Source organism: Austrofundulus limnaeus, unplaced genomic scaffold (assembly GCF_001266775.1).
Source record: "Austrofundulus limnaeus strain Quisiro unplaced genomic scaffold, Austrofundulus_limnaeus-1.0 Scaffold1763, whole genome shotgun sequence".
NCBI lineage: Eukaryota > Metazoa > Chordata > Actinopteri > Cyprinodontiformes > Rivulidae > Austrofundulus > Austrofundulus limnaeus.
Genome location: NW_013954165.1, coordinates 14,443 through 41,879, shown reverse-complemented (window position 1 = coordinate 41,879; position 27,437 = coordinate 14,443). Strand labels below are relative to the sequence as shown.

The 27,437-nt window shown below is 40.0% G+C and overlaps 2 protein-coding genes across 2 annotated transcripts; one reads left to right on the top strand and one right to left on the bottom strand.

The window, feature by feature from the left end:
• Positions 1-2,356: 2,356 nt before the first annotated feature.
• On the top strand, positions 2,357-12,793 carry cunh15orf39 (chromosome unknown C15orf39 homolog; the record flags this gene model as incomplete). Its single annotated transcript, XM_014033519.1, is given in 2 exon segments — positions 2,357-5,517; positions 9,795-12,793. Coding segments are annotated over 2 exon segments (4,092 nt in total). The 3' UTR covers positions 10,763-12,793.
• On the bottom strand, positions 12,163-27,437 carry LOC106536308 (E3 ubiquitin-protein ligase arih1; the record flags this gene model as incomplete). The annotated part of the gene is given in 14 exon segments (XM_014033520.1): positions 12,163-14,073; positions 14,150-14,262; positions 14,960-15,220; positions 15,498-15,555; positions 16,237-16,367; positions 16,626-16,697; positions 16,824-16,866; positions 16,974-17,080; positions 18,722-18,788; positions 19,081-19,136; positions 19,490-19,582; positions 22,246-22,393; positions 23,281-23,348; positions 26,806-27,437. Coding segments are annotated over 14 exon segments (1,587 nt in total). The 3' UTR covers positions 12,163-13,988.

The window sequence follows — 27,437 nt, the reverse complement described above, 5'->3', positions numbered from 1 at the left end:
AAAACTTTGTTTTCAATTGGTGGCGATTTTAAAGGGGGGTTTTATGCAAAAATTGTTAATTTTTTTAAGCTTTATCTCATGTTGTGTCGTTCCCTCAACAAAAACATACCCAGAGTGTTGCTTTGAATCATTCCTGCTTTTTTGAGGAATCCCCAAATCTCCCGTGGAGCTGCTCAAATGCTTGCTGTTACAAAGCTCCTCCCTGGAACTCAGTCCCCAGCCGAGCTTCTTCCCCACAGAGCACCCCCTCTCCTGAAGCAGTGTTTGAAAACGTCCTGAAGTGGGAGTGTCAGAAACGGTTGGAGGGTCGTCAAGAGACAAGTCAATTTCAAGGTGCATGATGCAAAGTCAAAATTATTTTGATACATACAGCCTTTTCATGACAACTGAAGGTAACATGGTTACTTGCTTGTAGCATAGAATTGAACTATGTGCCTGGAACATACCGTACATRAAACTCCCAGCCCCTTAAAGTGCTTYATAAATAAAGTTGTATTGTAAGTGAGATATTTAGTTTATTGGAATTTATTTTATTGTTGAGTTATTGATCTTCTACCCTGTATGAACTTTGGTCACCTGTTGCTGATTTTAGATGTCTTAAAGAAATCTAATTTGAATCTGATCAGGACAGCCAATGTGTATTTTTCAAAATAATATTTTAAAAGTACATTTAAMAGCCCTTAGCAGAACTTGTACACTTACAAATAACACACAGTGTTCTCATAAAAAAATCAACTGAACTGGGCTGTAGTGATGCTGGTTTGAAGTGCAGCAGCTGCTGCATCTTCATTTTCCTGCTCAGTAATGAAATAAATATGCACAGGAAATGGACCAATGGCAGATGTTTTGAATCAATCAGCTGATTAATAACTCTAGTTTACCATTTTAAAGTAGGTGGTCATCAGTCCTGGTCGTCTCTCTCCTGCATGTTTCAGACGTGCTCCCTTCTTCAACACACCTGATTTAAATGAGTGAGCCATTCTTCTGCAGAATCTGCTTTTGAAGCAGAGAAGCATGTAAACCATTCATGAGGCCCCAAGGACCAGGTTAGGGAGACTAACTGAAGTTACATGTGTGATACTGCAGCTTTGAACAGCTGGAAGGATGTTTTTTTACATGCAGTTCTAGTTTTCACCTTAGGTTGTCAAAGAATACTGTGGTTAAAAACAAAGCACTGGAAATGTTTTGGCCCAGACTTCACCTGTTTTTTATTTTATTTTATTTTTTTAACGGGTTTTGATGGATCACTTTTGTTCCCCTGGTTTCTGACTCACTGCTCCTTTTGGGAAGGGCGTAAGAGGAAACGAGAAAAGGGAGAAGAGGCACTTCTGCATTTCTGACTTTTAGAAACTGCAGAGGTCGAGAGGTRTAAAAAAACAGAAGCACTAAAAAACATGGCGTCATTCAGCAAAATTCTTCRATGTGCTTTCTTTTTTGTTTTGTTGTGTTCTCTCTAATGTTGAGATATACTGTACGTTACATCACATCGGTAAGAATTTATGTTTGCTGTAAATTAAAGAGTATACATCGCACTGAATTAAAAGCTTTTGATAGATTTATTCACTGAAAATTGAACTTTGAAAACTCAAATTTTCAGCAASCTTTTTTAAGGATTTTCATTTTCCACTCTTCTTCTAAATAACTGATAAGTTGGAGTTGTAGACTTTTAGCATTTAGTCGTTTTTAAAAGAAATTAAGAGTCAGTTGTGCCCCAACATTAACGAAGTTCATAAAAAAGAGGAACTATAGGCGCAGCCTATAAAGCTTGTGTTAAAAAAAAAGCAGAATAGAAACAGTGAAGTCCTTTTTCCTGTTTCTTCTCAGAGGTATAAATACAAAAAGAGAAATGACATATGACTTTCGGATTTTGCTGAATTTCTCAGAATGACAACGAGTCATTCTGCTATTTAAATTGCACTGTGACAAAACGGCATGAGCCATATTTAATCTCAATAATATTGCAATTATTTATGTTGTGCAGTCACAAAGAAACAACTCTAATCTGATATTGCCCGTGGATACGATCAAAACACACCAACCAGCCAAAGCGGAGGCTGTATACAAAATGTGCTCTCCTTCCTAGCATTGCTCAGCAACACGTATTTGCAAAGTTAACTCTTCCTCAAATTGAAACTTCACAGCTACTTGTTGCATGCATATTTCTAGATTTTTCATGTGTGTCAGCTGATAAGCGGAGTGTGATAAGCCTCAAGGTTGCGAAAAGGCCTCGAGCAGGTTCCTGTCTAATGAGATCTTTGCTGCGTGTGCAACATGGCTACGAGCTCAATGAGTATTTTTGTCTCAGAAGAGGGAGAAAATTTAAAGAATTCCTCTGTTTTTTTTTTTTCTTTTTCTCAGGTCTAGAGTGGTCCCGTTGCACCTTTTAGCAGAGGATGAGTCGTGAGTCCATGCAGACCCTCGCAGACCCCTTGTTACGACACAAGATGCCCTTGTTTGATGGGACGATGGAGTCCGTGGAACTCTCAAAGCCACAAGCTATGCCTGGTTTCCTGGGGAAGCAAAAGCTGCAGTACAACGGAGCCTATTTCACTTACGAGCCCTCGATGAAGGATGGTGCAGGATTCACCCCTCCTTGGGGCAACTCCAAGACCTCTCCTCTGGATGACAGGAGTCCCGTGAGTCACCTCCCTGGTATGGTGGTGCAAAACCACATGCTATACAGGAAAGATGGCATTTCTGCTGAGGAAAGCCTGTCTCGCTTGTCCCCTACATGTCACGCCCCTGTGAAAAAAGGTTTTATGCCATACACTAAAAGTCCAGAGGTCAGCAGTCCAGCCGTTGCCTCACCTGTCATTATTCGAAAACCAATGGCAGGAGGTGAAAGTTCAATCTCTCCATCTCAAAACCCTGTTTACATAGCRATCCCTAAGCCAGTTTATGGACTTAATCCCTGCTGTAATGAGCTGGGTTGTGTGATAGGACAGAGATACGGCGTGGAGCACGTCTCTCCAAGGATGCCCAACGACTGGATGCAAACCAACGGGCATTACGCTGAAAACCCTCCCAGTCAGAGGAAAGAGGTGCTGCTGCAGCAGAAAGACTTACAGTTTGAGTGCAGCGCAGAGCAGCTGAAGAGGATGACTGCGGAGGCGTACAGCCCAAACCGGGCCAGGACTTTACCTTCCATGATCGAAGCGAGTTACAGCTACCCCTGCGCCCCGACCCGCTCGCTGTTCAGCTCCCAGAGAGAGCACAGCGGCCAGCCTCTCCAGACTGCTCCCGGAGGCTACCCYGGCTTGTACGCCTCTCGTCCCACATACGAGCACAGGGCCTCAGAGGTTTATCAGGAATGCTCTCCTATGTCCAAATATGGTCAGCTCGCACAGCGCCCAGTGTTTTACTACACGCAGACAAACGGAGAGGTAGAAAGCAGGACACAGAAAAAAGACAGTGGCAGCAAGCACGGGGACGGTACCCGAGTTTTTCACAAACACCCACTCTCAAACCCTCAGGAGCATTACGCCGTGCCTCGGACACATCGCACCGAAATTCCTTTGTCTTGCAACGTTGAAATGTTGCCAAGTCATTCTCTCATACGGGGGTTTGACTATCCCTGTTACGCACTTCCGGGAATTCACAACCAAATCAGAGCCCCCTTAAAAAGGCAGCACTCGCTGTCAGCTTTTCACCCGAGCCACTTCAACGTGTCTCCAACCAGGCAGCATACAGACCACCCTACAGCCAAGGAGAAGGCCTGCGYGGGCCTGCACGTCAACCAGCTGCACAGTTCCTCGTCGTTCCTACGAGTGGAGCAGCGCAGCCCCACCAGGCGCGTAAACCCAGCGGACGCCTCGCCGTCCAGCGTGCAAGCCGGCACGTTTTTCCAGCCGTTCGCCGGCCTGCGCGTGGACGCGCCCGTCCTCCCGCCAGCCGGCGTCCACCTYGAAAGACTCTTAGAACATCCCTGCTGCGAAGCTCAAGTGAGACCGCCAAAAGGCCTGCCCGTTTCGGGTCACGGTCCGGATCGAATCCACGCAGCCGCGCATCACAACGCAAACACCCGCAAAATCATGTACTCGCCTGCCGCGACGACAGGRAGTAAGCACAAAGGGCTTGTCTCCCCTTCAGGACCCACTGATCAGAAAAAGTCCTTAAAGAGACGCATTTCTCGCTCATCCTCCCCTGTCAAAATAAAAGAGGAGGATAAGGATTTGTATGAGGTGGAATGCACCAACAAGCGACAAAAGGTGGAAAATGAGAACGTCAAAACGAGCCACAAAACCGACTCTCCTCCCATGCCAGTTATTAACAAYGTATTCAGCTTGGCACCTTATCAATCGCAGCTGCAAGAGCTGAGGGTGTTAAGTGCAGGCAGAGTACCTCAGAAATCCACTCAKCCAGAAGAGCAGGAAGAGAAACTCAGGCAAAATGTCAAAGAAAAGAAGCCTGATCAAAATGATCAGCAGCCTGTCTGYCTAGTTTCGAAAGAAATTTCCTTGAATTCTCCAGTAGAGAAAAGTGACACCGAAGTCTTTGACCCCAAAAGGGTTAAAGTAGAAAAGGTGGGTTTGTTAGATGTAGGCAAATGTAAAGAGAGCCACAACACGCACAGCAAAGTGACAATCAAGAAAGAGCCCAAAGACACAGGTTCACCTGACAGTGTACCCTCGACACTGAAAGAGGAGTGTAAATCGAATGAACCGGAAAGTAAGCTTTTACACGCAGGTGGAACGYCAACTCCAGATGAGCTGAAACCTGCTGAGGTCACAACACAAACAAACCCGTCTTCTCTAGAAGAAGTGCTGCACAAACAGACGATCACCCTTCAGCCGCAGTCTGTTACGCTTCATCCACCCGAGAGCAAAGTCAGTTTCAAAAGCATTCCCCCTCACTGTCTGAAACTTTCCACCTACAACATWATTCTACCTGACGGCAAACACTGCAGGACTCTTCCACAAGCAGAGCAGAAGCCATCGCCACAGCCGCTGACCGTGCTCACAACCCGACAAGAACTCCAAACGCCCGTCCGCAAGCACTTCCTCGAGCTGCACCAGTCGCTCTGCAACTTAATCACCGAATGTGTCTCGGCCTCTCCGGAGCAGGACCTCAAAAACTGGCTGTCCAAGCTGGAAATCACCGAGTCGGACAAAGTCCAGAAGGTGTCCTGCCTGCTGGGAGGACAGGCGAGAGAGGCGTGGATCAACGAGGAGATCAAAACGGCCCTCCGCGAGGTCCTGGAGCGGCTGCGGGAGTACGCCGCCCAGAGGCGCTGCCCGTTCCCGCACGTGATGCGGACGGGCGCCGTGTTCCTGCCCATGCTGGTGGTGAAGGAGCAGCTGTTCCCCATGGTGCAGAGCAGCTTCATCGACAAGGTGCTGCAGGAGCACAAGGTGGAGCTGCGACCCACCACGCTCTCCGAGGAGAAGATCCTCATCCAGCTGCACAAGCGGGCCTGCTCCTCCAGGCTCCGGAGGCTGATGTCGCTCAAACACCTGCCCGACATCTACACGGAGACGCTCAACCTGCTGTACTACACCTGCGTCTGCAAACACCTGGGTGAGTACACCTTCAGCTTGTTCACAAAGGCCACATGCAGATGCACAAGTGTAGCACAGGGCACACGTTTTTATTTGAATCTTATTTTGGTTTCCTTCTAATACCTGGAATGTTTTAAGGCAATTTATTTCTCCTGTAATTCAAATACAGTTGTTGCAACAAATTTTTATGATCCTCTCATGAGGAAATGTTGGGCATGGCTACGTTTTTTTATCCAAAACAAAAAAGCGAAACAGTCAAGGAATGAATGAATGAGGGTCATGTATTTAATGGACATGAACATGCATGTATACACAGAAAGGTCTGGTAATGTTTTACRTGTCATTTCCTCCTCCTAATAGCGCCCGTTATTACTTTAACAGCAGCTTTGTCAATAAACAACTACAGTTAAATAAATGATTAATCCTGTTTTGTTTGTGTAGAAAAAAAGAATCAGCAGCTTGACTGTTGTGAGAACAAAGGACTCCAAAAACCCCTGAATATCTTCAAGATGTAAATAAATCAGCTGGCGCAAAGACAACATATGAAATAGGATTTTTTTAATCTATTACAGGGTCATCATAGAACTGAAAAGGCTGTCGAGATAAAACAATGTGGTAAGGATGGGGGAGGGAACCATCACAAACTGGGTGATCGAATACACAAACRTTTTTTCTCAGGGTAAGATTTCAGACACTAGATCATGTAGCAAAATTATTAAAATATCCAATCATGGAATTCAGTAGAAAATGGAACAAATGAAAATAATGCTGATTCTTGCACCTTCAGGCATCACACCGCACTGGAACAGAAAACAACACTTTTGTGTATAAATTGCTGCACAGGTTATGAAACGCCTTTAGTTTGGTAACACAGTTTTGTGGTTAGGTTTGACTTCACGATTATAAAATAAAACTCAAAAACATCAGCCTATAAAGAGGAGACGGGGGAAAWAATGCAAAGAAGTGCCACAAAAATCTTAGAGGCTGAGCTCATGTGAAAAACTGTTGACTGATAATAAATTTGACATATTTATAAAAATCATGGACACCACATCCTCCAGAATAGGAGAAAAATTGAATTATCGTACTTATTGTTTACACATTTCTCAAATGTAACATCTGAGGTGGCAAGTCTTGCCCGTTCAGATCTTTTGAATCAAAGTTCTGTAAAAAGAAAAACATACTATGAAGAGTTAATATCTTACCTGTTGTAGATGGCTCTTGGAATGCCTTCAGTTTGCAGAAATCAGGCACTTTCATAAAACATGGCCACATAGAACCAGTCCAACCAGTAGCAATTCCAGCTGGAATATCCTAATAAAACTTGTTTCTGCCAGAACAACCACATAATGCAACGTTTACAGTGTAAAGGTTTAGGAAAAACAAAATAATGTTTGGATGAACTGCTTGAATTTGTGTGCTGTGAGTTTTAAAAACTGCCAAAATTCACTTTGGTCTTGGCCCAACTCTAACTATGCGTTAGCTCAGAAGTTGATTAAAATCAAACAGTTTCTCTGAATTGAGGCCCTTTTAGTTTTCTACAACAGGTAAGATATTCATTGTTTTTAGGTTTTGAACAAAATCCTACACCAACAGTCTATCTCTTTAAGATGAACTTATTCTAATATGTGGACTTTATCACAGAAGGTTTTTGTTATTTTAACAAGAAAGTGTCATAGAAAGGTTTTATGCCACGCAGGGATAGTTGTTCAAATTACACAATATATATTTATTTTTTTTATTATATTGTCAAAGAATTGTTATGATGATAAGTAAAGTGGTCTGTTTTTATGTGCATCTTTGCTTGGAGGTTTGGGTGGAGAATTTCTGCTACTTTCTTGTGCATCATGTAGATCTTGATACCCTTGCAAAACCTTTGAAAGCTGAAATTCTCAACTATTTGATATCAAYGCAGTGTGATCACAAAACACAACTTCCTTCCTTTTGCTTTCAGATTTTTATTTGGAAATCCCCTTAAGGTGCACAGTGTTTCTTTAAAAATTGAAATATAACGTTTTGCCTGCTTGTCTCATTTCTAGGCCTTTTYCAACCATCTCTTTTCCAGGAGTCAGATTGTCTTTATTTAATGGCCCTTTTTTTTTTTTAACAAAGCACAGTTAAGGATAATTATTCAAGATAAAATTCATTTATTTTTTACAGAATCAACGTCATCTGATGTCCAAAAGAGAGTCCAGGTATATATGTAAACAAWTTTTTTTTGTTATCCCTCATTCTCACCACGCTTTGCTTTATTTATTATTTCTGATTAGAAAGCAGGAAACCCTTTTTTTCTGCTAATCTTTAAAGGCAAATCACAAAAAGGTGCATGATTTATGTGTGTTGCGCAGATTTGGAGGGAGGGGTAGTGGGCTTGGCTGATTTTAGTTCTGGAAAACTCAAACTTTTACCTTTCACTCATTCACCTTTATGAAAAAGCTGGCAGGTGTGAGACATTATCAGGGTCTGCAAAGCCCCCTCTCACCACTGCTGTGCTCTGTAGTTTCAGACTAAAGTCGATGTTTAGGTGATGGTTCAAATCTTTTTGAGTTCTGTGAAAAAGGTTATGAACAATAAATGTCTTACCTGTGGTAAGACGCTGAATTGGACAATTAATTATGCAGACGCGAAGTTGACGGCAGTGTGAAAGTTCAGGGTGGACCACGATGAAATAGTTGAGATTAAAAATGTTGTAAAGGGAACCCCAACTAGTTGTAACATAGGACATTTTTTGAAAAACATTTACTTCAACTATAAATTCAAGACTAAAAATACTGTAGGTTGTTTAGTTTTTATAAACGTCATACGRGTGGCACCATATATACGCCACAAAGCATCTTAAGCAAAAGATGACCCTTAGTAGGTGTTTTGGTGCAACTTAAATTCAGCTCAAAKGTTAATTTTGGACAATATCTAATGTTCAGCCCTTTTAAACAAAATGGGAGCGTTTTGACAGAGAGAACGTAGAAATGACTTAGCCTGAAACTGAAAAAGCAGTTGGAGGAAAACARARCTGCTTCATAGGAAAACCTCAGCTTTAAGGTTTTAGCTTTCACGTTAGCTCCTGAGCTAATATATATAGTGATATAGCATAAGTGGCGTTAGTTTAGCTCGTGAACTAACGCTGCATATTTTTAGGGAATTAGTAACGTCATAGTCGAAGTCTAATGTCTAATGTTACAACTAGTTAAGGTTCCCTTTACTGTTAGCTTGTCAGTGCAGTCAGAAATAAGCTCTTCTTACTCCGAACTGAGCTCAATCACAGAGCTATCTACAGCATGTAAGAGATTAATTGTTCATAACCTTTGCGTAGYACCCCACTCCAATAAACCTGAGCTTTCCCTTTAACAATTTCTGTCTTGAGTCTTCAACAATGTTCATGACTGATTTGTTGCAATAAAATGTTATGAACTGATATTTAAGGACCACAAACACTGACGTATAAATCTTTCCATGTGCTTTTATATTACCCAAAAGTTACATCTTTCTGGGAGCTGGAAGCTTTTCCTTTTAAGATTATTTGTTGTTGAGCTGGTGTGACTCTGAGAATTTATTAAGATTAATATAAAAAATAAAGTATACGTGTTATAGTGAAATGACACTTTAACTGCTTTAAATCATGCTTTGTTGCAGTAAAATTCTTTTATCATCAGTATAGTTTTTTTTCTTTTGCCTTCACATCTGGACATTTTATCTTAAAGACCACATGCATTCGCTTCCTGATTCGAGCCTAACTGAAATCCTGTTCACCGCCCTGCCTCTGTTCTCGTTTCACACCCAGCTTGGAAACAGTTGACTTTGGGAACTGAACTTTGCTCCTGTCCTGCTCTTAACCTCGTTGCTGTTTTATCCCTCTGACTGATGGCATCCCCCCGTAGCAGCTGACTGTGTTCCCAGCCTCGGTGTTAGACTCCGGCAGCCTTCTCTGCACTGACAGAATGTCTCATGGTGGAGGATCACAGGACTCTTTGTTCAGTCACTATGTAGCGGCTGATTATCTCATTGTTTTTTGTGCATTGAAGCAATGCCCGTGGAGCATTAGTCTGTTGCACTGCTTTGCCTTTAAGGAATCTTTAGAATGCAAAGCAATTTTGAAAATGTTTTTTTCTTTGATCCAAGATCTCGATAACCCTTTTTCAAATCTCTGCCAACCAGTTTTTCCTGAGCACTAAATCAATTCTGTAAACTGCTTTAACCCTCTTTTCTCTTTTTACTGAAAACCCTGATTTTTCTCAGCTCTAAGTTTAAACACCGGTAGTTGTTCCGGCCTGCTCGTGATCACAGTGTTTTGTGTTGCAGGATTAAACGTGGATCCAGTTTACAAAGACCAAGACGGGAAGTCTGGAGCGCTGAACAGCAGCGGCGCTCCTGCGATTTTAGATGCCACCGCTTCCCCAGCCTCGCCTTTGGAGCCGCGGCGTCATCGGCGAAGCTCGAAGGAAAGGCCTCCCGACGAGAACACGACCAAAAGCAGAGCGAAGAGCAGTTCGAGGCGTGGGTTTCTGAGCAAAACTGTGGATGAGAAACGAGTGGGTGACGCCGCAGAGACCAGTGTTGAAAGCACAGAGCTGGACAACTCGTGGACACGTCCTCTAACGATGGACGAGCTGTCTCCCAGCGACGCAGAAACTGAGACCTCCTCAGTTGTGTCGCCCGACAGTCGACCCTCGGAGCCTCAGGTCCAACCCAGGCGCTGCTCAGGCATGATTCTCAAACTGAGGAAGATGCTCGGAGGGGGTCTGAAGAGAAAGAAAGCCTGCTACGAAGCGGTGTCGGAATGCGGGACAGCTTGCGAGTCTTTATTACCACACAGTGACGTCGGAGACGGGGGAAGCAGCAACAAGCGTCTGCAGAAGACACCCGAGGTAACACACAAGTGGAAGGGCAAAAGAAGCTTCTCGCATGCCTTCAGGTCTCTGGGCGGCACCTCTAACCCAAACCGCAGATCCCTCCTGAAGAACAAATACTGCCCCTTCCTGTCGGCCAGCCACAGGAGGCGCCTGGTCCTGCGCTCGGCCGTGCAGCAGGCTCGCAGGGCCATGAGGAGCTGCTACCCGGACTTGGTGGGGAAGAGGATTCAACATCTTTATGAGGAGGACGACAAGTCCGAGGTGTGGTACAGAGGGGAGGTGCTGCGCGTCCACGAGGCTCACGCCAACCCCCTGAAGACCATATTTGAGGTCCGGTATGACAGCGAGCCTGAGTGGAAGTACTACCTGGAGCTGCTGATCGATTATAAGAAAGGCTGGCTGAAAATTGAAGACTAGTTTTAGTCACGTGGTTACTGAGTGCAACAAAAGAGAATTAGTTTTTTTTTTGGGGGGGTGGGGGGGGGGTGGGTGGGTATGAGATCATAAGATCAAACTCCAAAACACCTTCTTGTAAACAAATTGTGAGAAAAGTTGTAAAAAGGAAATTTGCAGTAATGTTTATGCACACATAAGGGATATTTTTTTCAAAAATACAGCACCACAAAGTTGTCGATGTTTACAATCGTATGTTTTCAGAGTGATTTAATTTTATTTTTTTAAACCCATGACTTATTTTTTATTAAATCTTGACAGGCATTAAGGTACTTCATATCATGCTGCTCTATTTAAAGACAGATGGTCCAAGCATGTTGACTCTACATCAACACAATGACGTTTTCTCTACAGTTTTGTACGACTTTTTTTTTACTGAACTGTTTGACGGTCCTTAAGTTCTTAAATGTTTTATACCGCCTGTGTGTCCCCTTTTATTAGACTACAAATGTGCACAAGTGGTAAAAAAAAGGGGGAACTGTTAGCATTTTCCCCCCACTGTATTAAATACARCTGGTATAATTCAAAATTGTTTTGTCTGTTGTTTGGAGGTCTTCTAAAAACTTGTTTAAAAATGTGCAATAGCTTCAATTTTTAAAACCGGCAGCCAAAAAAAGCACAACTTTTAAGCTAAAAGAAGTTTGTCACCATCCTGTGGGAGAAAGCACAGCTGCATGTTTTCCACTGCACAACATTAAAGCTACTTTGTTTTGAGGTGAGTTTTTTTCTACTAGGAATAATAATAAAAAAAAAAAGATGCCACAACAAACATTTTGTCAATCAACCACCCAGGACAGAACGTTTGCAACATCTTGCACTTTAATGTTTTTTTTTCTCCAAAACAAACATCTACTCCCCCCCCCCAACATTTTTACACTAATAGGAAATAAAACATCTTTAATAGCATTAAAGAAAAAATATGTAGAAAAGTATTAAAAGTTTTTGGATGTCTTGTTTTTTTTTTTCTTCTTCAAATGCAGGTTCTTTAACTTCACACTTAGGAGTTGAGATGGTCGTGAACTAGCAGACTGAAAACAGAGTGAGCCCCGGAGAGCAGATGGAGCGAATGATTCCAGCTTTAGCTGCTGTTACTGCAGGATTAAAAAAAAGCCCACTTTTCATTAAAAAGAAAAAAAAAATAGTACAATCTGCAAGCAAACCTGGTGCACAAAGCTATTATTTAAACCAAAAATGAATACTCATTAAAAGTCAAAAGGGTTTTCTCGCTCTTGTGGAAGACGCAGCTCTGCCACAGTCTGTAGTAAACTATGCAACATACACAGTGTAGAAATGCTCCATAGATGTTTGGTTATTAAAACTCAAGACCAAACCTACTCTAATGACACACACAGTACTCCCAAACATGAGATTTCTTATGACATTTATTCAAATAAACAATACAGTTTATAATTTGCTAGGATAAAATAAGTTGGAACACATAAGAAGCATTTGGGATAGAATTCTCCCAAAGATCTGAAACTAGGGCAAAAGATGTATTTTAATGATGGCTGACACTTTGGTGTCATCCTTTCTGACTTGCATCAGTGCCTGCAGTAATCATGCCCCCCTCCCTCCAGTCAACCCTGTGAAGACATGAACCAGCATTTTATGAGCAGAGAGCTTGACAACCAGAGCAGCCATCACACAGAACAAGGTGAAACCCTGGAGGGGCACTGACATTTCAACGTTGAAACCTCAACCCACGTATGAAAAAAACAAAAACACTGTCTTTTAATGCAGCATTACAAAACACCTCTACGGCCTTTTAGATGYTTACCCTATATTCCTCATCTGCTTTTGGATGACTCCAGTCTATCTGCGCATCCTGGTTTAAAGCCAAGTTCAGTCTCATAAGTGAGGCAACAAGAGATCTCTTCAAAGAGCAACTTTCTGCCTCCCGCTGTCTAAGCGTTACCTGCACGAGTGATGTCAAAGGCCCGCCCCTCTTTAACAGGGGCGGGGCCCCCAAAGTTGTAGCATTAGAAAAAAAAAAAAGCTGTGCTGTCAGTACATTCTACCAACCTCGTTCTGTCCCCAAAAGTGCGAGCCGAGCTTTAGAGAGGACTTCCTCAAGCCACAACAGGAAAACAAGAAAAACAAAAAACGAGTGAATGTCACTCAGTTTGGCTCTTGCAAATAATTAGAACATCTCTAAAAACAACTAAGAGGKTATGGCAAAAGGTTAGAGAAGGATGGAGGGCCGTTACTTCCTACTTTACCTTCGACCTGCTTTAAAAAACAAAACAAAAAAACATTTACTGCTTCATGTTTGCTGTCCTGACTATGTGCTTTCAGAGTCCTTTATCTGATCGCCGAAAATAAGTACTTTGAGTCCTCGTTTGGAGTTACTGCTAAAGTGTAACTTGTGCACTGATCGTAAAAGACAGAGGATGATGGGACAAATGTCTTATTGCCAATGTCTCCAGACTCCAACGTTTTATGGAGCGAGTAAACAAACAACCTACATGGCAAACGCACACCCCTTGTTTTTCAAAGATTGGTAAAGAATAAATATTTCAAAATTATGCAAACACGTGCCACTCTTGCTCTTTTAACTTCCATGCATATGGACTATTTACAAATTGAAAAATACAGACTTGCTGTTTTGTTTTTCTTCTTCTTCTTCTTCTTTTTAAATTTTTTTATATGTTTTTCTTCTTTTTCCCCCCTGAAATGTCTTTGCCCCTTTACAATCAGCCCACCAATATTCAGCCACCTGACAAGGCTTTCACCAAATATTGCAGACATGGCCAGGACAATTAAAGCTGTGTTGAAAACATCTTCACACTTATGGAAAAACAACAACAAAAAAAAAAAAGTTAAACTCAAAATGGAAAAAGGTTCACAAGCAGAAAAAAAAGAAATAAAAATAAAACTAAGAAAATAAAATAGTTTAGAGGAGGATTACAATACAGGCCAAAAGATATATTTGTTAAAAATGGATTTTTCTGCTTTCTCAAGACTCCACTCTGTTCCTAACAATACTGTAGTACACTTTTATTACTCTACACTTTCTTTAAATATAATTTATCTTAAGATTTTTGTTAAACAAATCCTGGGGGGAAAAAAAGATGCAAAAGTGGTTGGTTGCCAGAGGAGAGGCGGCAGAAGGCCCGTGCTGCCCTGTTAAATTGCATCAGCGCTCTAGTTTGTCAAGATACTCAATAGTCCGTTGCTTTGGGACGTGTCCTCAATCCTCAATGTACTCCCACAGGTCCTTCTCATAGCCTTCATGTACATGCTGTAGCAGCACTCTTCGCCTGCTCTCACAGTATCTAAGATGCGAGACATGTTTTAGAAACCAAAACAGCACAAATCTACACCAAACCGCATTAAGATTCTTCCACTAACCTGTACTTATCTTGTACTTTCTGCTTGATGTCCTGCAAGGAATCCTGGGAGATGTCTCGCTCTAGGTAGCCAGACAACACCTCTGTGGCGTTTTCCAGGTCCGCCTGGTTGTTCTGGAGAATACAGATTTCACAGGCATGATAATTAGAAATCATAACATTGGTCAGAACAAACAAACATTTATCTATACTAATGGTCTCCAAGATTAAGAGGATTTAGAAAACAAAACTAGGGCTACGTTCACACTGCAGGTCTTAATGCTCAATTTCTATTTTTTGCGTGGTTGTTCAATAACATTGTAATTTAAATGCATCCTCCACTGTGAACAATCCACAGCCCTGAGGTGACCCACATGCACAGAAGACTGGACCTCACACTCAGCTCGCTGTGTTTACAGAAGTAAACATGGATGCTACATGTTAGCATGTGTGGACTGATTCTGAAGTTGTGCAACCAGAGCGTCTAAATTATTATCTGCCTATGCTTGTTTCATTCAATGTTTACATTTATCTTGCTGCTTCCTGCCTACTTAGTTGCAGAATTGCATTTCTTGAGCGGGAGGGAGTGAAAGTAGAAAGAAGCTCAAGTAAGGACAGTAGGACACTATTTATTTATTATTATTATTTAATTTATTATTAATTAATTAATTATTAATTATTATTTATTTATTTCTTATTTGTTCTTAGGCTGATTTAGTATTTTACCACCACACAAACTGTACTTATGAAAATAAGTTGTCCTAGTTTCCATACCGAGCACAACGATTTACATTTATGACACACAACCAACAAATGCCACCAGTTAACTCACCTCAAAAATAATGGACTGGTTGTTCTTCTTGAGGTAGAAGGCAAAGACGTAAGTGAACATGAGCGTGGAGCGACACTGGCACAGCACATCGACGGCCTTCTTCAGGAACTGCACCTCAATCCAGGACATGTTGTGGTGCTGCATCTCCTCCATCTTCTGCTTCACCTGAGCGTAGAGCTTGTGCTCAAAGCGCAGACTCTGCATGTGGTTCATGTAGCGGTTGCAGTAGAACAGGTACCTCTGCAAGGCTGCCCTGGAGCGCTGCACACACACCAAGCAGAACTGGCTTTAACCCAACAACACATTCATCAACTTCTGATGGGTTGTCTTCACAAGTATAAACAGCAGCAGCGCTTACTCAGCTAAGTCTTTATATAGTTAATGGTAAAAATTAAGTGGGCATTTTATTATCAGGATCGTGTAGAAGCTTGTTGGACTTGGAGCAAACCTAATCGAACGTTACAAAAAAACATCACCTTGATCTAGCTTTATAAAGAAAACTGCATGCAAACATTTTGAGTGTAAACATATTGATCACCTCTTGAGCGTCTCTGGCAGCCTTGGCGTCGTCTTCATTATAGCGGTTGCAGTTGTACCTGTAAGGTTCAAAACATCGACAACTGTAAAATGGATTAAACATATCCTTCAAAGATAAAATAAATGTAAGCAGTTTGTGCTTATGTGACATCGACATTAAACTCAAATGTAATAAGATCTGATTTAGATTTATAGAAAAGCAATAAGCATGTTCAACTGTTGTCAGAATAAAAGGTAAGTAGATGCTTCAATAAATGACTGTAAATTCTATCCACAAAGTTGTACAGAATGTATTCATATTTAACTCTTCAATTTGCTTTTTAATTACTTGAAGACAATTTAAAAGCTGGGAATAAAACATGAAAAAATGAAAGGTGGAAAGGAGTGATGCTGTGGCATGTCCCRACTGAAGTTACACTATAACAGGTTGCTCCAGTCCTGGTCCTGGAGGTCCGCTTTTCTGCATGTTTTACTTGTTTCTCTGCACCTGATTTGAATGAATGGGTGATTGACAGGTGTTCTACCATGAGGAGGTAATTTAAAGTTGTGTTGGAGCAGAGAAACAAGTAAAACATGCAGTATAACGGACCTCCAGGACCAGGATTGAAGAACCCTGCATTATAACATCATTAATCATAAACAAAACATTTATAAGCTAAGAAACAATTATTCTTCAGGAAATAAGCAGTGGATAACTGTAACCTTATTAGGACAATATGACATGATAAATCATTCGTTACCAGGCTGAGCCGTGAGGTTCCCATGGGCCCAGACAGACCCAACAGAACTCAGCTTTGCAGTTCTGGTTCCGACAAACCATGTGATTGCAGCCACCATCTTTCTCAATGGTCACATGGCATTTTGGACACTCCTGTCATGGTTAGGAAAATGGCATTTTTATAGGTGACGTTGCAAATCAATAAAAAAAAATAGTAGCTTTTGTTAGGGGATATTTTACGTGATAAGACAAAAATAGATGTGGTTTATAAAAAGGAATATGTTACATGACCTACTGAAGTGTAAACAAGATGAGTACTTCTGACTGGTTGTACCGATGTGCACAACATTTTCCTGCCAAACAGACAGACAAAAAAAGACAAAAAGGGGAAAAAAAAGCCTGAATCTTTACCTTGGTATTTGCAGCGATCCAGTTTGAAGTTTCACTGTCATCGTCACATTTTTTAATCCATTTTCTCAGCCACTAAACAACAGCAACCCAGAAAAACAACATAAAGTAGAATAACAATAACCATGTTTCAATGCTCACCAACATAAGCAGAATTCATCTCAAAAGGTAAGAGGAAAGGCTCAGTGTTTTCTAACATACCTTACACTTCACAGGATCGTGCCAATTCTCTCCACAATTGAAGCTGCAACAACAGAACCCATTTCGACAAACTCAAAACAATATTTAGAGATTCAAATAAATAGTCAATATTCTCGGTCAGTTTACTATAATCTGAAGGAGCTCCTTTACCAGAACTGACGGCCACACTTGCATTTCACTGGCTTGGCATCTGGGTACTGGACTTTGATAACGTGATGGCAGTCAGGTGCAGGGCACCACTTTAACAGTCGATTGCACTAAGAAAAGTTAAGAAAACAAATAGCAGGTCTTGGATACATAACCCATTCAGTACAATGTTTGTTTCAATTATTGAAATCAGTCCACACCAAACAGACTGACGTTCAGATTCTTGTACACTTTGAGAACACAGCTCTACAGATATATAGCAAATCAGAAACTTAAAACAAGTTTAACCATAAAATATAGATTGTGAAAATGACGTCAGCAACTTTTATCAATGTCAGCGGTGTCAAATCATGGTCATGCACATTTTAAATGTCCCTGCTTCAACACACCTGATTCATTGACGGAATTACCTCATCAAGTTCTGCAGAAGACCATTAAGCATCCATTCATTCAAATCAGGTGTGTCAGAGTAGAGAAACCTCTAAAACATGCTGGACATTGGCTATTGTTGACCAGAGCCTGTATTTATCAAACTTTAGAGTGGATTTTTGTCTTAAGTGTCAAAGAATTCTCACACCCAGAGTTAAGTCTAAGTGCCAGTTATCAAAATTTTTAAACCAGATATTTAAGACTGCTCCAGAGGACTCAAGTGGTTAAGAGTTGCCACTAGTGGTCTGAGAAGACAGAGATCACACAGAGAGCACAGCTGTCCTCCTCCCCACCTGAGAGTTATTCTAAGTTATAATGTACAGAGCAACTAACACAAGGTGTGGAAAACAGGTTTAGTCATTGAATACAAACGAAAGAAGGGTAAAAATAATAATAATACCTGTGTGCATAATATTTCTGTGCAGATTTTGCAGCTGGTAAGTGCATGCAAACAACCCCATTACGGTGGGATCAAACTTTCCTTTTATAGTTCTTTCTTTCTTTACTTCACGGAATCAGTAAATTCCATTAAAAGAATCTGTAGAACTCTCATACCATACACTGATGGAGTGTGCGGTCCGGGGCGGGGGGGTCTGTCGGAGCGGTGTGTAAAGGGGGGTGTTGTCTGCGGGCAGTTTAGTGGAGAGGAGGAGGAGGGTATGAGCTCAACATTACCTCAGGCTCTGAGAAGCAAAAACTTTAAGGACAAGTTTTTGAAAAAAATCTGCGAGATTTCTTTACATGTCTGTATTCATGATGCAAATGAGGACATTTTATGTAATTGACAGAAAAACCGGTACAATGTGACATGTATGAACATTAGTGTGTTGAAAGTGAACTTATGGGATTTTCACAGTTTTATCTTGACATTTCTCAGAGAATATTCTTGAACAGGAAATCTGAGGCAGTGATTGGTCCATGCYGGGGGTGGGGTGGGGTGGGGTGTAACGACGTCACCCAGGATCAGCTTTGCAGCACAGCAAAGTGTCGTAAATCAGCTCTAAGACTGACACTTAAGAATTACTCCTACACTTCGCTTAAAGTGAGACTGAGACACTTGATAAATGACTTTTACTCTCAGCTTTTAGCTAAGAATTTTTTTTTACAATTAAGTCCACTCTTAGCAGCATTCTTAAGAGTAATTCTAAGAAGTTTGATAAATACGGGCCCAGGATTGGTCACCATTGATCTACGCAGTTTGAAATGTTGTTTAAAGTCACAGACATGTTTTTAAACTATGGTATTTTAACCAGAAAACTGAACTGTAAAGCTCTATATCTTAAAATACAATTTTGTACTAAATTTCAAAACCCAAAACTTACCTCTACAAAACTATTTGTGATTAAATGCTGGTACTTCAACTTCACTTTTGAATCTGTTATGAGGCGCCTGGAAAAGCACAAACCAATTGACCAAGTAAAAAAATAATAATTAAAAGAATTTAAGTTTACACAGAGTTGCAACAGTTTTCAGTTTTTTAGTGTTCTCGTAAAACCTAATAACTTAAATTAAATTTCAATTAGTCATGAAAAATTGGGAGAAAGTGAACTTTTACACATAAACTATAAAAACAAAAAACAAACCTTTCAGGTTTTTTAGTACAGGAATTAATCAGTCTCATCTGATCACTGATGACCAATAATTACCAACAGAAATTAAATATAAACACAAATATACTCACATGACTGTGTTGTCATCAACCAAAATGTCACAACTATGAGCAGGACAAGAAATGGTCTGAGAAGACAATACAGGAAAACAAAAAGTCAGATAACAATAATGATAATAATAATAATAATAATAATAATAATAATAATAATAATAATAATAATAATAATTCAGATGGTAAGTAGTCTGATTTCAGCAGGCAGAACTGGCTGCTGCTCTTTGTAAGCAACAGAGGTCTTAATGATTTTACTTTTGTTTAATTTGTCTTCACAGCCTCCTGTGTTCCCATGGAAACCAGGGGAGCAAAGAGACACAGGAGCAGGTTTGTGCCAAYCCAAGAGGGAATATGCAAATCTTTGTGCTTGTTGCCTGAACCCAKCATGAAGTTGAAGACTAACTTGTATTTGAAATAAAGTAGGTACCTGTCCCATTCCTTCCTCTATGATTTTGGTGGTCAGATAATCTCCCCAGCACTGCATGCAGAACTTGTGTCCACACTCCAAACCTGTGAAGTACTGAAAGAAAAGCATCCACAAATCATCAACCCCCCTGGTCTTCTGTTAAATAAAGCTTTATACGGACATGTGTTTTTGTCTTTGTCCTCATCAATCACAGTATAGCATCTTCTATTCTATTCCTTTGAGACAATTAGAAGGTCTTAATAAATAAACAAAATAAAATATGTTCTAATATACAACAGTCCATATTTCATATTAAATTGAATTAAAAGTGATCTCCATCCAAACCAGCTGGAATGGGTCAATGTCCTCAGGGTGACTCCGCAAAGACCTCTCATGGCATCATAATACCATGATCGATGAGGCAACACCAGTTTACTTGGAAAAGTACTGATACAAAATGCAATCTGTAGCTGAATCTAGAAATGCAACTTTAAGCCGAGTTGTGCAAAAAAGGAGAAAATATTAGTGCTATGCAAAAAGACCATGATGTTCAGTTTACCAGCTCAGACATGGCTGGAAAGACACTGGACATGTTTTGCAATCAGATCCATCTTTTTTGTCTCCTTTGGAGTAAGGCTGGGCAAAATCATTTAGTGTGCAGTTAGTCAGTAAACCTGTCAGTCATTAGTATTTGTTTTTTTAGTTACTTCTATTGGTGCCATGTGATGATGTATTTTTGTGTGTGACACACAAACTCACTATCAGGCGTGCATGTGAGCCCACTGGTGGAATGAGGTGTGGGACAGCTAATGCTAACCCTACAGATTTGTTGAAACATCAACATAAACCAGAGGCAATGTCAGCCACATGCAAGTGCAGTTGTCATCTATAATTATACTAATCGTTCGCAATTAACAGTGATGGGATTTTTTTTTTGCCAATATTGCCCAACCCTACTTTTGAGAATAACAACAGTGGATCAAAGACAAAACAGACTATCCACGACCACTAAAGTTGTGTGTCTGTGTTGGAATTGAGGGGCATAATAGATGTGCTCTCATACATTTTCATTCCAATGTTTGCTTGAGGACCCTGCAAACGTTTAAAAGCACCATTGATAACAGGGTGCATTTTACATTTCAGGAGAAACTTACACAATTATTACAGCAAAGTCCTTTTCCAGGACATCCATAGTTATATCAAGAAGGAATATGATACAACTCGTGAGACACAGTGTGCCCTATTGGGCCTACCTGCACTCCAGATCTGTCTCCTATTTAAAATGTAATGCATACCATGTAAAAGGGATATAGACCACCAACATGGACCGTTGAACAGCTCAAATCATTTCTTGTCAGCAAGTAAGGACCTTCAGAAGCTACCCTTCAATATCTACTTTGTTTAGTGAACATACTCTGATCTGGACAAAGCAAGCAGCACTTTGAAGAACTATATTCTTTGAAGAACATATTCTTTGATGTCTCCAGTGCTTGGAATTTGATTTAAATTGATTTGCTACGTGAGGAGTTCCAGAAAAATGTGAACGACTTCCTAACTCCTTTGAATACAGGACTTGACAAAGACCACAATTTATGCAACTGAAGGCCTGTGTGTCTCACAGGGTTGCTGGCAACATAAGGGCACCAGAGCAGACTGTATTCCAACCTGTACTTCTGACTTTCTCTGCAACTGGGTCTTGTCAAAAACTAAATATACAGATTCCTCTGCAGCTGTGAGGTGGGTTTCTAATGGAGGTCAAATACAGAGATTTTGTGGTCTGCTTTGCAATGTGACAGAGTTGCAGTTACCTCATCTGGAATGTGAACAAGATAAATAAGACAACAGGAGTACTCCATAAGGAGTAATAATAGAGAAAAATCTACTTTAGTGGGACACAAATACCTGGGAGTTCACTTGACAACAGACAGGGCTAGAAATGCAACCCTCATGCTGTTTACTTTGACATTTGCAGAAAGATTTGGTGTATCTTCAATAACTCTGTGGTCGAGAGTGCTTTTTTTCTTGCACTCTTCTGTTTTGGCAACAGCATCGGAGCCCATGACTTGGGGGAACTAAACAAAGAGATAAATAAGACTGGCTCTGTGCTGGGGACTGTTCGACCCCCTTCAGATAATGGCAGAGACATAAATGCTGCTCAACATAACAGAAAGTGACACTTTCTCTGAACAACAGGCCGATGAACAAATGGTTACCTGTACCTTGTAACTTTTTCAACTTCTACTACTGGAGTCATGACTCTTATAGAAAACACCTTAAAAACAATAGGGAGGAAGCTTTTTGTAACTTCCCTTTAGAATTATTAAGTACTGTTTAATGATTATTTACTGATTTACTCTAAAATGCCTTTTAAGTTCCTAAACAATAAAATAAAACGTCAAAGACATGATGACGTACAACTGTATATATAAAACTGTAGTAATATGAATTTTAAAGAATGGTATGTGTCAAATATTAAATTTGCTTATATTTTCTAAAAACTATGGAGTGGGTCTAGGAAGATGTTCAAAATAATTTCCTCCTTTTAGTTTGGTAGATAAATATTCAAACTAGAAATTCAGTTTTTTATTTTGGTTTAACAAGATTGTGATCAAAATGTGTAAATTTACAATCCCTACTATTGGATCACTTCAGTACTAATGTGCCTTAAACCTACAAAGTGCCATGAGGCTAACAGAGCTTTTGTCTGTAACCATTTGCATCTAGTAGGGAAGAATCGACTCAGGCAGCACAGTGTTGGTGTCACTCTGTAAACTCACCGAGTTGGGGAAATTCAGATAGCAGATCTGACATGGCATGTCTTGTGCCGACGATCTGGTGTTGATTGGAGGACGGATCCGAGGCTTCTTACTGGGGTTGATGACATGACACTCGGAGAAGAGCTTATCCAGATTACCATCAAAATATCTACATAAATTCAAAGCAAAAAATATGTTTAAAAAGACAAGACAGACATCCACACCAACAGGAACTTCGCAGCTGTAATTTGTCAGCTACAACTAGAGCTGGGCGATATGATCAAAATTTTATATCACGGTATTTTCAACATTTTCACCGGTTTCACGGTATTTGATGGTATTTTTCGTTTCATCACAGCTCAGCTGATAATAAAATGTACAAACCCTGCTTATTGACTTTTTTCTTTTACTGTACCTCTGTCTGTGTCTCTGTTTCCCTCCTCTGTGTCTGTTCTTCTCTGACTGGTGGTTGGAGACAGTAGTCACGCATTTTGGTCCAGTAGTGAAGGAGGAGGGTTAAGAAAAGATTATGATCGGGTTTATTGTTTTATGTTATTTATTAAAGCTTATCAGCACGACTCACCTTGCACACCAGTCAATTCCAACTCCACTACGAACTACTTCCCTGTGCTTTTCACAATAGAACCACGTTAAGTCTCCATCAGCATAMCGTCTCCATATTAACTAACCRCGTTAAATCTAACTGTGCACGTCACTGAAGAGGTGTTCACTACATTCAGCGACGGCAAAAACGGGATGTTTTTTTAAACGCCAGTCAATATAAGCAGCGGAATCGCCACCCGCGGCTGCAACTAGCTGCTACAAACATTAGCATGCTAACGCACATAGCGGTGCAGCAAGGAAAAATGTCCCCCGGGAAACAACAGTTCACTGGCGGCCGCGACGAAACGTTCTGCTATTTAAACCGGAATGTCCGGTATTCAAAAAATTCATATCATAACAAAAATAAAAACCGTTATTCGGTACAAAACGGTATACCGCCCAGCACTAGCTACAACTATTCAACAAATGAAGGTACCGAGGAAATTGTTTTACCTTTCCATAAGCTTTTCTTTATCCCAGTTAAAGTGGCTGAGAAGAATGCGTGTTATTGTTGCAGGATTCTAAAATGAAAAAGAAAAAAATAATAAATAGAGAGAAATTATTTTAATATAGTTGATGAAAAAAATACTGCTATTTTTGTTACGGTTTGAAAATCCTCAGGTGGAACAATAAACCTTAATATAATAAACCAAAAATTTAAAAATGAAGTAGACTCGAAAAGACTTTTAGCCATTATTATTGCTACAAATTTACAGGATAAAAATGTAATATTTAAAACATAATTAGCTTAAAATTTCTGATTTGCACAAAATTTTATTTCATTAAAATAAACATGAAAAAATCAAGTTGGTATTACAAAGCAATTTAACAAACTGTACCAATACACTGTCAAATAAAAAGTAAATAAATGTTTTTAACCAAGTTTGAACTTTTATTAACTACAAGGACTTTTCGTGTTAAAGAGAATTGCAGGACAGGAATCTGTTTTGCTTTGAATTTTAACACATTTTTCTTTATTTTTCCAATTTCATTCAGTGTGGTGAAACACAAAAAGAAAACTGTGCTTGTCGATTTTTTATTTTTTCCTGTAACTGAAGGAGTGCGACAAAAACATTGGTGCTGAGGTCCCTATATGTGCCTGCTATCACCAGCTAAAAAGACTGAACGCAAGCATTATCATTCTGAAGATGAATACATTTTATTGCATGATGAGAGCTTAAGCAATATGTAGTACAACATAAATTTTGTTTAAAGTGTGTTAAATTTCATAACAAGCATTTCAGACTTTATTCTGACATTAGTAAAATTATGTCACATGAACTAGAATACATTATTGTTCAGCACTGTGGCCTCACAGCTGAAGAACACTCTGTCTTGTTCTCTGATATTATGATTAGTTGAAGGAATTGTCTCAGTGTAAAACAAACAATATCTGTTTTCCTCCAGGCAGTAACAGCTGAAAAACTCATGCAACCAATACAAGTGAAATACAATGCATAACGTCAGGTTAGGTGATATCTTGGTCTATCAAGTTAGATCAAATTATTAATGAATCTTGCTCAAATATGCATTAAGTCTTAAAACTAATGATGTACTTTTTAGTATAACAACAACAAACACAACTTCCCACATCAGAGCCACAGAGTTGATGGTCACAACACTACAGCCATCATTAAACTAACTTTCAGATTAAACTGATCCAAACTTTATCACGGCAGGCTCCACACTGAAACATTCAGTTGACACTAATTTTAGGAGATTATATTTGACATCTAGAAGCAGCGGTGCTACATGAAAGTAAGTCACTGGGCTGTTTTTTTAAATGAATTGTTATAACAATTTTTTTTATTTGTGTTACAGCTTCTCAGCAGGGTGAAGCAAAAATCAGAGTCCATGTGCTGGCGGATGTTTTGTGTAAGACCGAGAGTTTTAGGGAGTTTGTCCTCTTTGTAACTTTATGTAGGGTTTGGAAACTGTGAATGTTTGTACGGTGACTGGATAGTGTGGGGGGTATGTTCTTTCCTGCAACACACAACAATCCAGATTTCCTGATAAAACAGAGAAATGGAGTAAGCTTGCAAGACAAATATTTTCTCCTTTCGTCAAATTAAACTTACAAAAAAAAAAGGATTGCGGTGTGTTGGATGTAGCAAAAAATCTGCAGGGAAAACTAGTCTGATGACTCACTGATGAGCTTTAAACTAGCGATGAAAATCCCACCTCCTCTCAGTTAGCAAGATCTTTGTGCTCATCTCAGGAAAAGAACAGAAACATATCCCAGTAGCCTCCTCACTTGGCAGTATTTATAGCTTTTATATTTACAGTAAGACATAGTCATAGATGTATGTGGGCATAAATCATGTCGATTCTGAAACTGTTTTAAAGCACACATACTAAACATTATTTTAATACAACACACATTTTGATAAGAGAATTTTACCAGCAGAAACACTAAACTTTCGTTAAAATTGAAGCATAAATTTTGTGCTAGTGACCCAAGAAAGTATGTTTTGTGGTTTGTATTTATTTTTTAATACACTTAAATTTCTGGTTTCTCCATATATGGTAATTAACAGTTTTAAATATAAAAGTTTGCCCTTTGTGCTGGCATCATATTGTTTTCCACTCTAATGCAAAGCCTAGTCCCAAAGAATAATAAGTTCTGTGTAAAAACATGTAAATAAAACAAAATACTTCTTGAAGGGGAGGTGGAAACACTAATTCTAATGTGCAATATATTATTCACGCTATTACATGGCTTTTTAGATTATTGCAAATAAGTCAGGCCCCTAAATTATATTTAATAGAATAACATCACATGACTGGGCATTTGCAAATTCTCACATCCAAGCTTATTTAAGAGTCATAATGCTCTCCTCTTTTTGTGTTTGATGTGTACCAACTATTCAGTATTTAGTTTTTTTTAAATAATTAAATAAGAGTTTTAAAATGATTTATTCCAACATTTTCTGCAGGAAATGACACCTTCAAAACCACTCAAACTGTTAAGAGGAACGCAACTTTTCCTTAAAATGGGCCAGTTTGAGAAATTCATTTAGAATAAAACTGAATTTAAAGGATATAAGAAAAGTTTAACTTAACCATTGCTGAATATAAATATTATTCAGAGAAGAAAACGATTAAAGTTTCTGTGGTATAAGAAAAAAATGAAACTGCCCRTCTTTTGAATGACAAGAGATGAAGGTGTGGCTGCAATTTACATTTACAATGTCCTTATTTATCAGTAAGAGCAATGAGAAGATGACTTTAAAAAAACAGCTCGTTGCAAACAGAAAGCTAGATGTTAGTGTTTTAAAAAAGACCATTTTCTGTATTTGTTCTGTCCAACCTTCGTGCGACGAAATGGAGGCCTGAATGAACTCTATGCTAATACTGAGATCTCTTTCAGGTCACGGATTGTATTCCCACGTTTAATCAAAACTATGATATTTTAGTATGATCATTACACTTTTATTGGAAGTACTGTGTTTTAATTTGTTAACAACACCGTAACAAACCAAGCTCGACAACTAAGCCTTCATAGTCCAACACTGAATTACCACTGACTGCAGCGCAACTGGTTATACATTTAATTAAATCAAGTTTCAAATTATCAGTCGACTCATTGGAGCTCACGTTTTACGTTCGCCATTTCGCAAATTGTACAAGGAAAGATGTTTGTTTTTTTATTTCCAAGACGGCGCTAATAGCTAGGTAGCAAAAAGCTAACATTAGCTTAGCAAACGCAACTGGCAACTTCTCAACAGGGATTAGACTACTTCCTGGAATAAAACGCCGAAGAAAATTAGATTTTCGGACACATATATGCACTGACCATATTCATATCTTGAATCCTACACAATCGTAAATAAGAGTAATGGCGTTAAACAAATTCTGAATCTCATGAAGTTCACCTTTCAAACTACTGTTAAAGCTAACGGTTGAGCTGACGTTTTTGGCCTTCTTAGCAATCCCGAACCCCGGTCTTTCCTGACGCTGGCATACCACAATACCTACCTGGATGACCTCGTTGACCTCCCTGATACACTCCACCATATGCTGAAGGATCTGTTCGGCGGTTAAAACCTCGAAACGGTAGTCTTCCTCGGCTTCTTCGCCGGGACCGTGGCCACCTACACCAGTGTCGCCGCCGTCGTCTCGGTCCCCAACGGCGACCACGGGATCGACCAGCTCAACCTCACCGAGCTCCAGGGTGTCGTCCTCGGGCTCCTCTTCGGCGCTGTCCTCGCTGCATTCGTCCTCCTCGTCGTATTCATAGTTATAACCCTCGTCTGAGTCCATTCCTAGGGTGTTCACCAGCTTGTTGCGAGCACACCTAAAGGTTTAGAGTGCGAGATGTGGGTTGCGGAACAACACTAGAAGCAATATTTCCGAGCCTGTTTTTCAGCTGCAGCGAAAATAACAACAAAACGTCGCCGGTGCTAAGCCAACAAAGAGACGCAGCGTCACCAGCTGACGACGGCCTTACGTCAGATGAAGATGTGAAGAAAAAAAATATGACTGGCTTTTAAATTCGTGCTAAACTTAAAACTGGGTCAGTAAATAAATAAAACTAAACAGGTTACCCTGTCTAGTCTACTGCCTTCTCATAAAGTGACACAGCTCTGTGGCATTGATTGGCCAGTGTG